A 15405-nucleotide genomic window follows, 5' to 3' on the forward strand; every position below is an offset into this window, starting at 1 on the left:
CCGCTATCACGTGGCGTGCTGGATTGGGTATAAACCGGTTATACAGTATATTTGTTTAATGCGATAGTAGGATATTTATCTTGATACACAGGTTCACAACACAAGAAAACACTGTTTTGATCGTAAAACTCGGATCCCTAATTTGTGTGTAGGTAAACTGACATGATTGGGTATTCAATATACCATTACAAATGTTCATTTCGACCTCATCATATACGCATTCTACATCGGAATATTTCAACATATCTGCATACATTCTATGCGAATATGAATGTATGAAATGTTTGGATAGCCAGTACATATGCAGGCAACATGAATTTATGTCATGTGACCATTACACATGTTCATTTCTACCTCATCATATACTCAGTCTACATCGGAATATTTCAACATATCTACATACATTCTGTGCGAATAAGAATGTATGAAATATGGTTCTAAACCACCATTTCAATCTCATCACAGGCCCCGTCTATAAATAACAGTTTTTATGTTATATGCATAAATTCAGCTGGTGTATGAAATGATCGGTTTTAGCCCAGTGTTGGACATGAAGCTTGCAGATTGAGTTACTGCATGCACAAGTTCACTCCACTTTGACCAGGTGTGATATGTGCTTATTAATGATAAGTTTACATGTTAATTTCATTGTATGAATTGACAACGTTATCTATTTGAGAGAATTCTAATTCCTACAGGCGTTGAGCTATGACTGTACCCCTGACTGGAACATACAGTTCAGTACTGAATTGGATTCCATTGACAGAGAGAGTCACATGACAGAAGACATAACAGAATGTTTGTTTGGAATTTCTGTAAAATAAAACTGGTCTTTCTTTCTGTTATTTAAGTATATAGAAATAACAGAATATTGGTAATATCTGAATCCAAGAATATCTTCATTTATTTCACTTCACGGATAGGCATTTATGGATAACTTTAAATGAATAGATATTTATGGATATCTGAATAGCTGTCATATGAAATATGGAACATACGTTTCCCATGACAAATATATAGTGATGAAAACAGAAGATCACTACATCTGTCCACACAAAGGCATCATATCTGTTACACCTGACCATTCTCTTAAAGGCATGGTCTGTTTACAAAGAGAGGATTCCACTTAAGGTGGGTAAACCAAGTTATGGTTATTTGTTGGTTATTGAACGATATCAGATCGTTGATTTTCCTCAAAGCTGAATCAAACTTCTTGGCCAAATTACCTTGTTTGGATTTTGACAATTCGAACAGAAATTCTGACTGATTCAATTCGAGCAGACATTCTGATTCAAATATAAAAATAAGCAGATCCGCAAGAACATGAAAGGTTCGAATTAGCAAAAGTAATTGTTTATTATTACGGTCATATTTCACATATGTCTTCCTAATGTCTCTACCATATATCAATGGTTATCATTTATACAATGTATTTAAGACAGCCGAACAGTAATGCAGAGAATGATTGATACACACACATATTGTTCCAACTCTTACCTAAATCCTACCATTAAAAGCACACGGTTTCCTGTGGTTTCTAAAATCAGTGGATCACTAAGGTTTGATTATTCTATAGCATGTGCCAGATAGCCACGTGCATTGTGTGGACATCGTTCCTTCAACTTTTCTATCAAACAAACGTGCACAGTATGATGAAAACTCATAACATGCAGATCTCATGATCATACTGTTGGATCAAACGAACACAGCTGTCGCTTCTATTTCACAACTTGCTTCTAGGTCCACATTTCTTTACATTTTCGAAATGATATCATTGGTATATTTCTCGCATTCTCAGACTGTTCAAAAGTATAAAGGAAATGTAGTTATGATTATCGATCCTTTCAAAATAGAAATTCATAAAGCTCGGATACTGAATGTAACACGCCTTCCTTGTACACTATGACATGATGCTTGTCTGTGATTGGATAACACAAGTCGCAGGTCACCAATCGGGTATATATGGAGGACACACTTAGGTACCCTGACAGACAGCGTTCATTATGACACCATCAAGAAGTTTCTACTGCATTCAGCGTTGCTACCTAAGTGAACGGATTGACGGTTGGGTAACGATCTTTAAATGTGAGTAGTTGAACATGAATGTATAGTACTTGTAGCGGATATTCACTGAGCTCAGACGAATCTGTTTTTAATGCACCTTGACCTTATGACAGAACGAATGTAAGGTTGAAGTTGAAATCATATTGTTTCCATTTATAAACCCATGCCATACTCATTTTTGAGGTGATTGTCTTAAAAATATTCATGTTGTTAATTAATTGTATGAGTTGTATCTAATTATAGCTTGGGTTTTTCCAGGTCAATTCATATCACTGTGCGCATTCCCTACATGTTCATTCAAAACTATCGGACTGATGATATTACACAGTTCAGATAACTGCCCGTTGGGCTCAATCCAGTCCCCTTCACACATTGTTCATCTTATTGTTTCAGTGACAATCTATAGCACTAAATGTCCTATGTATCCAATGATCAACGTTTAAACATGATCGTTACTCAGTTTATCAACTTACATTTATAGAAGACGTTAAAATTGTTTCCCCGGGTGCCTTCTGGTGCACATGCATGTTTAACGCTGAATGTCCTAATGTAATCACTGATCAACGTTAAAACATGATTGTTACTCAAGATATATCAACTGAAAATTTACAGAAGACGGTGTTCCCTCAGGTTATTCGTGGTGCACATGCATGTTTACTGTAAATTCTGTAAACGACCTACCAAGCATTAACATGAAATATTGGAACGAATCTATTTCAAGAAACATTAATCACATTATATAAAATTAATCACATATATTGCAGTAATTTGTATCAATGTCCCAACTAACCTGAGGCCTCCGTACATTTGGAAATAGCACAATGGATGCCATTTATTCAATTACAAGTATCGCATCCGATATGCCCAGAAACAAAAACCATACACACCGTTAGAGCGTTAACGCAATGATTCATGTGATTTCTAAAATCTCGGATCAGTAAAGTAAGTACAGATAGATTATTTACTCGGGAGTAGTAAACACATACGTCTCTTTGAACACACCAGTCAAACAAATAAGAATGATATGATATCAAATGAAAATGCTTAACATTCGGACCTGTTAAGATATGCATGTGGTCATGTCATCATTCTGTTGTGGTCGATCACATGTCTACAAGGTTCCTTCAATTTTCAGAACTTATGCAGGAGTGAACATGTCCTGTACATTACATGTTCAAATGAACTTTCTTATGAAACGGTATCAGGAACATTTCTGAAATGTCACACACAGCAAGGGATGTAGTTGGCAGGTGCTTTCACACAAGCGTTCATGAATGATGGTACCCTCAGATATGTGATACAGTTTTGGAATCGATTAAGTTTTCATTCTCGTTTGAACGTTAACACAATGATTCATGGGATTTCTAAAACCTCGGATCAGTAAAGCGAGTAGAGATAGGTCATTCACTTGGATCTACCAAACACCCATGTGTATTGTGAAGAAATAGTTTTCTCCACACATTAATCAAACAAATGCTATCAGATATTTGTTCATAACATTCGGATCGGTTCAGACACGCCCACTGGGCTCATGAGAATGTGACTTGATATCCACTTGATCACACTATCATTCTGTTGGGTCGATCAAATCTATACAGGGTTCCTTTCTATTTCACAACTTGTTTGTGTGTCCACATTTCTTTACATATTCGAAAGGATATCCCGAATATACTTCCCGCATTGTAAGACTTGTTAAACGGATATAGGAATGAAGTTATGGCAATAGATTCCTTTCAAAATAGAAATTCATAAAGCTCGGATACTGAAGGTAACACGCCTTCCTTGTACACTATGACATCATGCTTGACTGTGATTGGATGACACAAGTCACATGTCCCCAGTCGGGTATATATGGAGGACACACTTCACTTTGCTGTCATGACAGCGTTCGTTATAACATGGACAAGAAGCTCCTTACTGTGTTTGGCCGGGGTACTTTTGAGTAATTAGGCTCTGTGAGTTCATGAAGAGAATGGATTAACGGATGAGATTTGTAACCGACCTGGAGATGTGAGTAGTTGAACATAAATGTTTAGCATTTCAAGTGAACATTCACTAATATCCGACGGATCTCATAACAATGCATCTTGATTTTATGACAGAACGAAAGTAAGGTTGAAGTTGAAATCATATTGTTTCCATTAATAAGCTTCTAACATACGCCTTTTTGTGGTGGTAGTCTTATAAATATGCATGCTACTATTTTTGCATGAATTGTATCTATTTTAAGCTTGTGTTTTCCATATCTAGGTTGTATATTGCATATCACCTGATCTCGTCAGTTTTAAACCTTACCCTCATTAACGTATAAATGCGTCTGATTTCTATGTAAATTGGATCAGTAAAGCTGATAGAGATAGAATATTTAATCTAAAATTGAAGTTGAAATCATTTTGTTTTCAGTTACAAGCTGATTACTTACTTTTGTTTGTTGTGATAGTCATAAAACAACATGCATGCTATTACTTTATTGTAGCTTTGGTTTTCCACATCTATACATATCATATTGCGTAGTCTTTTCTTTCACAATTCCAAATTATCGGATTGATGATATCGACATGCCTTCAAATGATTCCTCCATTGGATTCAAACTAGACCCCCGCACACACACACAAGTCCGGACTTGGGTGAAAAATACCACACGCACACAGAGATACTCACTCAGTGTATGTACGTCGCAAGGTACCTTCAATAACCTTACCGTCACTACGCTATATTAAGCCAGTACGATACGTCAACATGTTGGAGAAAGAGAGAAATAAACGCACAGACATCTCGTTTGAACGTTAACACAATGATTCATGAGTTTTCTAAAACTCGGATCAGTAAAGTTAGCAGAGATAGATTAATCACTAGATCTACCAAACACATACGTGTATTGTGAACATCACGAGATCTCATTATAATTCTGTTAGGGTAGATCGAATGAATACTGGAGCCCTTCTATTTCACAACTTGTTTGTGTGTCCACATGTTTGTACATTTTCGAAATGATATCACGATTATATTTCTTGCATTGTCAGAGATGTTAAAAGGGTAGAGGAAATATATTATGGTAATCGATTATCAGCTATTGTAAGATAATCACAAAGACATGGGTTTCCCTCAATAACTTGTCTCCATTAACAAACTTGTAACAAACTGCTTGTTTCTCGTTGTAGTTTTACAATTATGCATGCTATTATCTCCTTGTGTGAACTTGGGTTTTCCACATCATCAGCTCCATTGTGCAGATGCAGATGTTCAGTTTAGATACGCATCCTGTGGACAACTTAACAACTAATAGATATTGGTAAATTATATCAACTTTTTTCTTTTTTCTTTTTTTGTATAGAGAACATTTAACTGACTAAGTGTCAGAGGGAACTGGAATAATGTCTCTGTACATAACAATAACATTTTAGATGAACAAAATAGGTTCTCAGTTACTAACAATATTTAACTGAGACACACTTATCCCAAAAATAAAGCACTTGCTAGTTGAAATCCAATTTTCAAGGACTGACAGTTTGGCACAAGCTTTATCATGTTTATTGCTCGTTTAACATGCTAAGCCACTGTCAAGAAATATTCCAACATCTCACGACTAATGAACTGCTTGCTGGTGAACATTTACTTGGTTGTTTTCACGTCTTATCATTAAAAGTTGTACATACTTTAATAAGCATACTTTAACTTTGTTAGGCAATGACTGATTTGTTTTCCTTTGTATTCGTTGCGTAAATCTCGTTTTGCTTTATAAAAAGGTTTACAAAACAGCACAGTCTGTGTGCGAAATCCGAATCGTAAGAGTAAGGCCATGGAGTTGTATAATGCTTGACTCGTACACGTGTTTTCAATGAAGATACTTCGTCTAGACATATTCATTGTCTACCCACCGGATTTTTCATGAGTTTATCTAGTCTCATTCTTTGAAGTTCTGACGGCGTCTTAGCGATGACAACAGCCTTATCCTCATTATTCTTGGACTCCATCTTGAAACGAAACCCCCAACGGTAAGGGGGAGACAATTCTTCCATAATGGAGACCACTAAAGAGAGAACCGACGAGCATACAAATTTACATTGCTGTTTGCAGTGTAGATTGGCGTTAGCATTTGTTCCATGCAATCTTTTACTTTTTGTTAATTCCCCTTTACACAAATAAGAAATATTGATTACATGAAAGTCTTTAATCAAATGATTATTCTGATTCACACAAGGTACGTCTAGATTTGCTGTGAAGGTATCTGCAATAAAAATCGGTACAGTTTATCTGTTTTGTTTTTGATTTTCGTTTAGCTTCGCACCCTTTCCCTGTGATAGAATTATGGGAAAATTATTTCTTATAGTTCTTTAATTTCAAAATGTGAGAAACATTGCGGTAATGCCAAATGAGCTTCAGTCCAGATTCCACAGTCTTTAAATAGCGCGTTATAGTGGGGAGAAAAGTGGTTGTGGGATGCTGACCTTGTTGATTGTGTGTCATGCGTGGATCCTTGCTCATCATATTAACCACTGTTTGTCTCACCCAGTTATGTCTGGCTGTCGTCACATAGCTGCTGCATATGCCATATATCCAGATCCTCCAATAGACAGTACTACGGTTTTGTTTTGGTTTTTTTTGTTTTTGTTTTTTTGTTTTTGTGTGTGTATGTTTTGCAATGATCGGTTTCAACACGTACATAAAACTTCTCGTGATGACCACGATAAAAAAACGTGAGTTTTTTTCACCCGTCTGATCCTGTGACTCATAAAAAACGACAACATTATTTTGAAGTTTTTGATAGTTATGGGTCAATGTACTTAAGATCAGTCAAATAATGACTGATTACCTCTACATTATGTTCACATCATTGAATATAATTATCATATCTAATTATGACATGGTGTGCAAAGGATAGTGACGACATTTTGAAAATACTAATGTCCTTGTTAAGTATAAAAAAGAGCGTATTTAACAATGAAAGGCTCTCGGATATCAAAGCAGACTGAATCGAAAGAGCTCGTAGTTTCCCTAAATATTTACACTAAAACATACTTATGAAACAGTGTTACAGGTATCCTGCCAATGAGGTTGTGATACCTTTCAATTATGTCACAATTTGCTTCCTTCTTTAGCGTATTTTCATGATCATCATTTGAGATTAGGGTGTAATCAGTATGGTATGTAAATCAATACCTACGGCTTGAAGAGTCAATACTATCTTAGAAGTGTCATAAAAACGTTGTAAGTTTGTGAATAAAACATACTATATCATACTTATGTACAGATCGTCACATCTCCAATAGCGCGTACCCTGCTGTACAAGGATGGGCGTAACCATAGAAACCTGGAGAGCCCGGATTGGACTACACAGCCAACCCAACAAGAGCCAGAAGACTACCACCACTCAGGGCATGACAACAGGAGGGGGCAGCTTCTCGTGTCGACCGCGGCACATTCTCATGGTCATCGGACTTCTGCTGCTTCTCAGTGGAAACGTAGAACTGAACCCAGGGCCGTCATCACGACGACAGCAGCCTCCGCAGCAGAACAACCCCTCGAAGTATGTGTGATATATTATATACATCAAAGTGACAGAACACTTTCCCCATCCATAATTAATGTCTTCAGATTAAATTGTACAGTTCCGACAACATTGTGAGTAACTTCATCATTCAGGAATAATCACCATTCCTGTTTTATCAGGATTAAATTATTTTTTTGGGAGAGACACACCATTTGAATGAATCGGTCATGTTTCATCACATCTAGAATATCAATTTATGTAGCATTTAGAAAAATGTAACTGTGGATAAATTTAAGGGAAAGGTGAAACCATTTCTGATTATGAATGAAAATCAAGTAATCTTCTGAAACAATTGACGCAAGGTTGGTTCCTGTGCCTGGAGGGGATAGGGCTCTTGTCATTTAGGTTCATGTTCATGTTAGCTTGAAACTGAGACACACCTTTTTCAGCCGACCGTATACCAACAAAGACGAATCATTCACCACCACGGAAGTGCTTGACATCCTCCAAAATCCTGACTTCAGCAGAGTCACCACCCAGCCTCCCGTAAAACCACGGGCAGGACAGGCCTTTCTCTATCACTTCACTGATGTCAACAAACGAGGTATCATCTTCTTTAATACCAGTTTGAAAAGACCTCACTGACTTTTAACGTGTGAGGGGGCGGTGGGGTAGCCTAGTGGTTAAAGCGCAGTCTAAGTAAACTTAGTCTCAGTATTATTCGTTACACTGCTATACTGAGTCTAACAAACCCTAGTAGAAGGTCGCGTATTGTAACGAATAATACTGAGCCTACATTCACTTAGACTGGGTTAAAGCGAAGGTCCGGGTTCGATTCCCCACATGGGTACAATGTGTGAAGCCAATATCTGGTGTCACCCGCCGTGTTATTGCTGCACTATTGCTAAAAGCAGCGTCAAACTAAACTCACTCATTTAACGTGTGATTTGTTATCTTGTTAAAAAATTAGTTTAAAAATTTAAAACCTCTTTGACAGGTGTAATGTCTGTAACGGTGTTTCCTCTTATACTGTCGTCATTATATCTAAACATGTTTAATTTAAAAAGGATATTATGTTTCTGATCAAAATATATTTACCTTTTGGAAATGTCCAATATTCCATTACATTCTATAAGATTTACATTTCTGGGCTGTCCTTGTGAAACAATGTCATTTACCTTCTCTCAAGTAGGAAAACTATTTAGTCTGTAAATTAATGATAATGCAGATGACTGGAGATGTGACCAATACCACTTCCACCATAATGCCACACGAGAACAACCCAAAGCAGATCCAAAGTTCAAGAAGTTGTTCTTTGTTATAAAGACCAGGGAAGGCAAGGACAAGAGGTTTAAGAAGCATGCCTATATTCATTTAGCAGAAGACAATCATCTTGTGCTATTCCAATACATTGGAGATGAGAGAATTGCTGAAGATCTTCCTCATGGTAACTCCAAGAATGCATCTGTTCCATACATTCGACTTTGTCCATCTGTAATCAGAGCCATCAAAGATGTTTCCAGCAATTTCACAGAAACTTTGACTTCTTTAAATCGGCAAGCAGCTACTTCAGATGTTCCAGAAGTATATAAACCACGGTCACGTCTTCACGTCATGAACACTAGATACAGGGGGCAAAAAGACTGCACAAAGGAAAATCACACCAACAGCCTGGACAAAACTGGAGAGCCTACGCTATACAATCTTGCAGTTGCTTTAAAGAAGGACACTGAAGTGGACAAGATAGTACCTGAGAAAGGAAAAAGGAAAAAACCGAAAAGGCTAAAGAATCTACAACACATAGTTCGAGCATCATCTGATTTCCCTGACAATCAGGATAATCTACGGCCGACAGAAGACAGTCACGTGATGCCAGTAAGAAATCCAAAGACACCTTTGGACTTTCGGTTAGTAGAATCAAACACAGCCTTATCTACTGCTGGCGTTGATAACACACAAGTGTTACACTCAGAAACGGGCGAAACAGATCATCTTCATCCTTTGACGTGTGATGGAGCAAACGTACCACAGACTATAAGCAGAGAAAAAACAGACCAAGGAGCCTCAGAAGTGGTTGATTTCCTTAAAACCATTCTCCAAGATCAATGTATTACCTCAAGCAATTCTATCTCTGCGAATGCTCCTTCGACACATGTAAAGGAAAACGAGTTGACATTTTCCTCATCCGAAGATGGCAGCTGTCAAATCACTTGTCAAGACAACAACAAGTCAAATTCAGACATCGCAGTACAGGCATCAGGAAAAGAAACTCCAGCGCTGGTAGAAAATGACAACAGTGAAAACACACAACCAGCTTCACTCGAAAACTTCATTCACGCCATTGTCAACGATGGCAGGCTTGGGAAGATTTTTCAGCTACTCCATCAAATTCAGAGTACATGGAATGTCAGTCAGCAGCAATCCTATTGTCAACACAGAGCCGATGAACACTGGGCTTTTGAGCATGAAGCATCAGCTCACAGATCATCTGGCAACTCCTGTATCAAAGATAACGGCTCACAGTGGCTTTCATCTTCTCTGCCTCTCACAGCTTCCACACTTATCACACAAGTGAAAAATCTATGGGAGTCTGATTTCAATTTGACCAGTGACCTTCTTCTCAAAACTGAAACTGTTCAACAATACACGAATTCAAATACCTTTCCACCTTTACTTGCATCATTAGTGTTAGGAGCATTTAAAATGCAAACAGACATTGTTGAGTTTATGGAAACTCTCAAAGAACGACCAGGGCATTTAAAACCTGCAGGCAACGATATCAGTGTAGAGGTCTCAAACGATGTACGCTTTAGCATTGGCAGATATACAGTGGTTGGACAGGACCTGATGAAGCTGAACAAATCATCATGGCTGGACGACAGCGTAAGTTATTCCTTGACTTGAAAATTTTCCATTGAATTCATTCAAGGGAATTTGGTGCCCTACACTGAGAACTGAATTTAAAAATAACATTACTTGACACTCAGATCGTGCTTGATATTAGCCGAACAAAATTAGTTTTGCTTGCACTGTGTGAAGTCATGTGTGAAAAATGTGATGGTTAAATGTAATTTTTCATCTGATGTCGTATTTAATGTCAGTAAGTGCAGTTTAGATTCGATTGTAATTATCGGTTGATGATATTCCTGATTCCTCCGTATATGCACATTGCAGACTGAAGCCCAATCATGCAAAAGTAGTCTAGGTTCTATGCTGTCACAAAGATGTTCTCTACTTTTATTCCACATAAAAGAACATCATGCTCTCATAAACTTTAACATTTTACAGGTGATCCATGCTTACCTATATCTGTTGGAAGACCGATTCTCTAAAGAAGGCACGAAAATATTCATCTTGGAATGTTTCGTTGCTGAATTCTGGGAAAAGAAGAATTATGGAGAGTGCTTGTATAAAGAGGTAGAGTTATCACTTTTTTGTCCAGTAAGATACTGGCATGTGAGTAGCATAACTACAGAATCGCGATCTCATGTTTCGTAGGTGCTTACACTCGTTGACTAGTCTAACAGCAGCAGCAATGTAACAGCATATGATGTCTGTATATTTTATTGTTGTTTTCATTGTAACTACATTTAATACATTTTGTGAATAATTCCAGGTAGCCCTGGTGGAGTACACGTGGATCCTGATGCCGATGTGTCGACACAGTCACTGGATACTGCTTGCTGCGAACATAAGAAATGGGGATGTTTGTGTGATTAACTCTATACCCTCAGAGGATACACAGAGAAATATTCTTCAGCACTGGAGGTAACAACTGGCAGATGTTGATAACAATACTATGAAAAGATGCTTGCTTATATCATTAGAGGATGTATGTATGGATGGATATAACTGCAGCACTGGAGAAAGAACCTGCCATTTTGTAAAAACGTGCTTGAAGAACCCGTTATTGTGATATCAATTGATGTAAGGTTGGGTGGAAAGTTGGAAGGAGGGTTGGGGGAGGGCTCGAGGGAGGGAGGGTTGATCATCTGAAATCGGAGACTAAATAATTTTGGAGGGTGACATACCTTTCTTATCATGTCAGCACGGCATATTCACAGAAGCAACATGCGGAATAATTGAAAGTGTCCCAATACAAATTATTTACAGGATCCTAGTATGGCATGTGTTACCGCCTATACAGTTATCACTGATCGAATGTTCCAGGGGCTTACTTCTCTTACTACAGAGGATATCATTTCTGCATTCAAGGTTACTATTCACTACAGTAGGGGTTATACACATTTTACCTTCGGCATGTGCGCAGTGGCCACATTTTGAAAAGGCGGATATCCTGGTTCATTATCAACCCCCCTAAAACAAATTTAAGAAAGAAAGTGTGTCGGATATCAAAGTAGACTGTCAATGCACTGATTAGTGTTTTCGGACAAACGTTATTCAGAATACGTTCACGGATTTGGTTGCAGGGCGTACATGGCCTGTAGAAGTCGGGAAACGAAAGAGAATCTTTCTACCTGGAGAGAGATCCAGTGTCCCGTCTTCCCACAAACTGACGGCAACAGCTGTGGTGTGCATATTCTTATGGTAAGTGAATGAAGCACGCATTTCTGGAGTAACACCTCACATAAATGTAAATATCTGTCACATTAGCAGTTGGGTATTGTTGGGGTTTTCTGGAGAAACAAAGTTTAAGTCTAAATCTATTTATTCCATTCGTTTTAGTTAGGTATGAGGAAGCAGCAAGAGAATACTACGCTAGGACTTTTCCCAACAATATGCCTTTGTGCCAGAGTAAAATTATAAAAACCATCTCTCGTTAAAAAGAAATTAAGTTGAGAATACAATATGTTTATTTAAATATGCTATCTGGTATAAAAATCATGATTAAAAAAGCAAGCATAATTTTGATTTTTTTTATGCTCAAAATATTTTAGTATTGCAGTCAAACGCCAACATTACAAATACATCTTTCAATTCAAATTAGATTCTCAGCAACATAGTCTGGCATACAGGTGATATTGTTAAAGGTGTCTCAAGGTATTATCATGCTACTTGCAGGCTGCTGAGGCATTGCTGTCAGGTGTCTGTCCTGCTGTCATGAGGAACTGTCACGTATCTGGATATCGGGAGTTTGTTAAACACCAACTTCTAGATGCAGCAGAGATGCATACAAATGACAATGAAGAAATCAACGTTCACTCACCCGAGGAGGTGGAAATCATAGAGATCCCCATTGACACAAGTGCCAGCAAACAAGACGTTGAGGCGGAAGATTTTCGGAAGAGGACATCCACACAAACATCTGTCATCGATGTCCACAATCAAAGTGTCATCTGTGAAGAACTAGTGGGAGATATTTCTAACATAGAGGTGGAACCTTCGACTGTCACGACACATGAACGATTAGATAAATGTGGAGGTTTGACTGACAACACAAACATTATTGTAACAGAGAGTATTCACATCAGTGAAAACACGGGATCAATGGAGATTACAGCAACAAGTGACATGGTGCCATCTGAACCGCATGATACAACACCAGGTAAGGGAGATAACTTTTTTCACATTATTACAGAGCTTGTGATTGTAGATTTCATAGTTTTATTTCTCAGCGATACAACTTTAATTAATTCCTTATTAGAATGAACAACAAGGTCATATTTAAACCTTACTGAGAATTCGATAAGGACAAACTTTATGGATGAACAACTTCTTTATTCTGATGATGCGACGTTTCGATACAGGTCCTTGCATCGTTGTCAAGCAAGTATGAGTCAGACAAAAACAACGAAAAAAACCCAGGGTGGTATATATATACTGTATATAATTAACAAGAACAACAAGAAGTTAATTGGAAGTACAGTAACAATGTGATGACAAGGGATTACAAAAGGAGAAGCTAGTGACAATGGATTACATTTAAAAGCCATTGGCACGTACACAGCAGCATGGGTGGGCATGTTTTTACAAGTTATACAAGCAGTTAGGGTTGGTTGATGAGTTCGTCGTATGCTGAGGGGATGAAATATCCTTGATTTCTGTTGATCAGGGGTTGGTATCGTTTGACGTGGATGGCTTCAGCTAATTTCCGTTTGGTAAAGTCAGCTTGGTCAGTATTGTGTATTCTGTCCAGTTGTTGTGTTGTAAAAACGACGTGTTGGCATCGTAAAGCTGACGACAAGTTTGTCACCCTCCACCCCGTCCAAGATCCAGACCAACTACTACAAAATCTTAACAGCCAACACCACCGCATCAAATTCACCATGGAACCAGAAACCAACAACAAACTGCCCTTCTTAGACGCCCTTGTGTCCCGCACCCCTACCAACACAGTCCAGATTACAGTTTACCGCAAGCCCACGCCTACCGACCAATATGTTCATTACCAGTCCAACCACCCACCACAGGTAAAGACTGGTGTAATATCCACATTTACAAGGAAAGCTAAGAACATCTGTTCTACTAATCTTCAAGAGGAAATAAACCATCTCAAAGAAGCGTTCATTAACCTCACTGATTATCCAACAATTAGTCAACAGGACATTTGTTTCAACCCTTTCACCATCAACTAAGACCAGAGCCAGCACCGATAAAAATCTCCATCCCCTACATTGGCAAGACCTCACACCAGATCAGCAGGCTCCTGAAGCAACAAGCCGATATATACACCACATTCTCCACTTCAAGAACTCTAAACAACCTTCTACAGGCCAACGGGCGTAACCACCTCAACAACGGAAAATCCAATCCCAAGGGTGTGGTTTACAAAATTGACTGTAACTGTGGACAATCATATATTGGCGAGACATATAGGCCAATCAACACCACAGTGAAAGAGAACCAGGCGTCAATAAACAAATCCGACAACAAATCAGTTATCTCAGAACACATTCAGACCAACCCCAATCACCAAATCAACTGGACCAGAATAGACAATACTGGCAACCAACTAAGCTGACTTTACCAAACGGAAATTAACTAAAGCCATCCACATCAAACGAACACCAACCCATGAGTAACAGAATTCAAGGTTATTTCATGCCCTCAGAATACGACGAACTCATCAACCAACCCTAACTGCTTGTACAACTTGTAAAAACATGCCAACCCATCCTGCTGTGTACGTGCCACTGGCTTCTAAATGTAATCCATTGTCACTAGCTTCCACTTGTAATCCCTTGTCATCACATTGTTACTGTACTTCCCAATTAACTTCAAGTTTTGTTTTTGTTATCCCCCGCAACGCGTTTTGTGGGGGGTATTAAAATGGACTCCGTCAGTGCGTCCGTCCGTCCGTGCACATTTGTCTTTTCCGGAGCAGAACTCTAAAACGGTTCAAAATTTCTTCAACACACTTGGCACATACAAAGATCTGGTGGTGTACTGGTGCCTTTTGGTAGTTTTGGAATTCTGAATGAAACATTTTTGGCGTTTCCAAGGCAACAAGTTCGACTTAGACTGAAATTAGTGGTAGTGCTCTTTTCCGGAGTAGAACTCTAAAACCGTTCACTATTTCTTCACCACACTTGGCACCTACATAGATCTGGTGATGTACTGGTGCCTTTTGGTAGTTTTGGAATTCTGAATGAAATATTTTTGGCGTTTCCAAGGCAACAAGTTCGACTTAGACTGAAATTAGTGGTAGTGCTCTTTTCCGGAGTAGAACTCTAAAACCGTTCACTATTTCTTCACCACACTTCGCACCTACATAGATCTGATGATGTACTGGTGCCTTTTGGTAGTTTTGGAATTCTGAATGAAACATTTTTGGCGTTTCCATGGCAACAAGTTCGACTTAGACTGAAATTAGTGGTAGTGCTCTTTTCCGGAGCTGAACCCACAACCGTTCACTATTTCTTCACCAAATTTGGCATCTACATAGATCT

General features: G+C 38.4%; 1 protein-coding gene across 7 annotated transcripts in view; it reads left to right on the top strand.

The window, feature by feature from the left end:
- LOC124260704 overlaps positions 1-15405 on the top strand; it is a 30444-nt gene that overhangs the window by 1720 nt on the left and 13319 nt on the right. For 5 of the 7 annotated variants that reach the window (XM_046694982.1, XM_046694988.1, XM_046694986.1 and 2 more), the window contains exons 2-8: positions 7316-7591; positions 8005-8159; positions 8784-10438; positions 10844-10972; positions 11172-11323; positions 11986-12103; positions 12578-13061. In XM_046694982.1, coding sequence (XP_046550938.1) covers positions 7356-7591; positions 8005-8159; positions 8784-10438; positions 10844-10972; positions 11172-11323; positions 11986-12103; positions 12578-13061 — 2929 coding nt within the window. In that variant the 5' untranslated portion in view covers positions 7316-7355. Of the gene's footprint in view, positions 1-2003; positions 2086-3999; positions 4075-7315; positions 7592-8004; positions 8160-8783; positions 10439-10843; positions 10973-11171; positions 11324-11985; positions 12104-12577; positions 13062-15405 lie in introns of those variants that run through there. The other 2 variants (XM_046694983.1, XM_046694984.1) reach the window with 2 other exon arrangements.

Source organism: Haliotis rubra, unplaced genomic scaffold (genome assembly GCF_003918875.1).
Source record: "Haliotis rubra isolate DU_JTF1 unplaced genomic scaffold, ASM391887v1 Scf771, whole genome shotgun sequence".
Lineage (NCBI taxonomy): Eukaryota > Metazoa > Mollusca > Gastropoda > Lepetellida > Haliotidae > Haliotis > Haliotis rubra.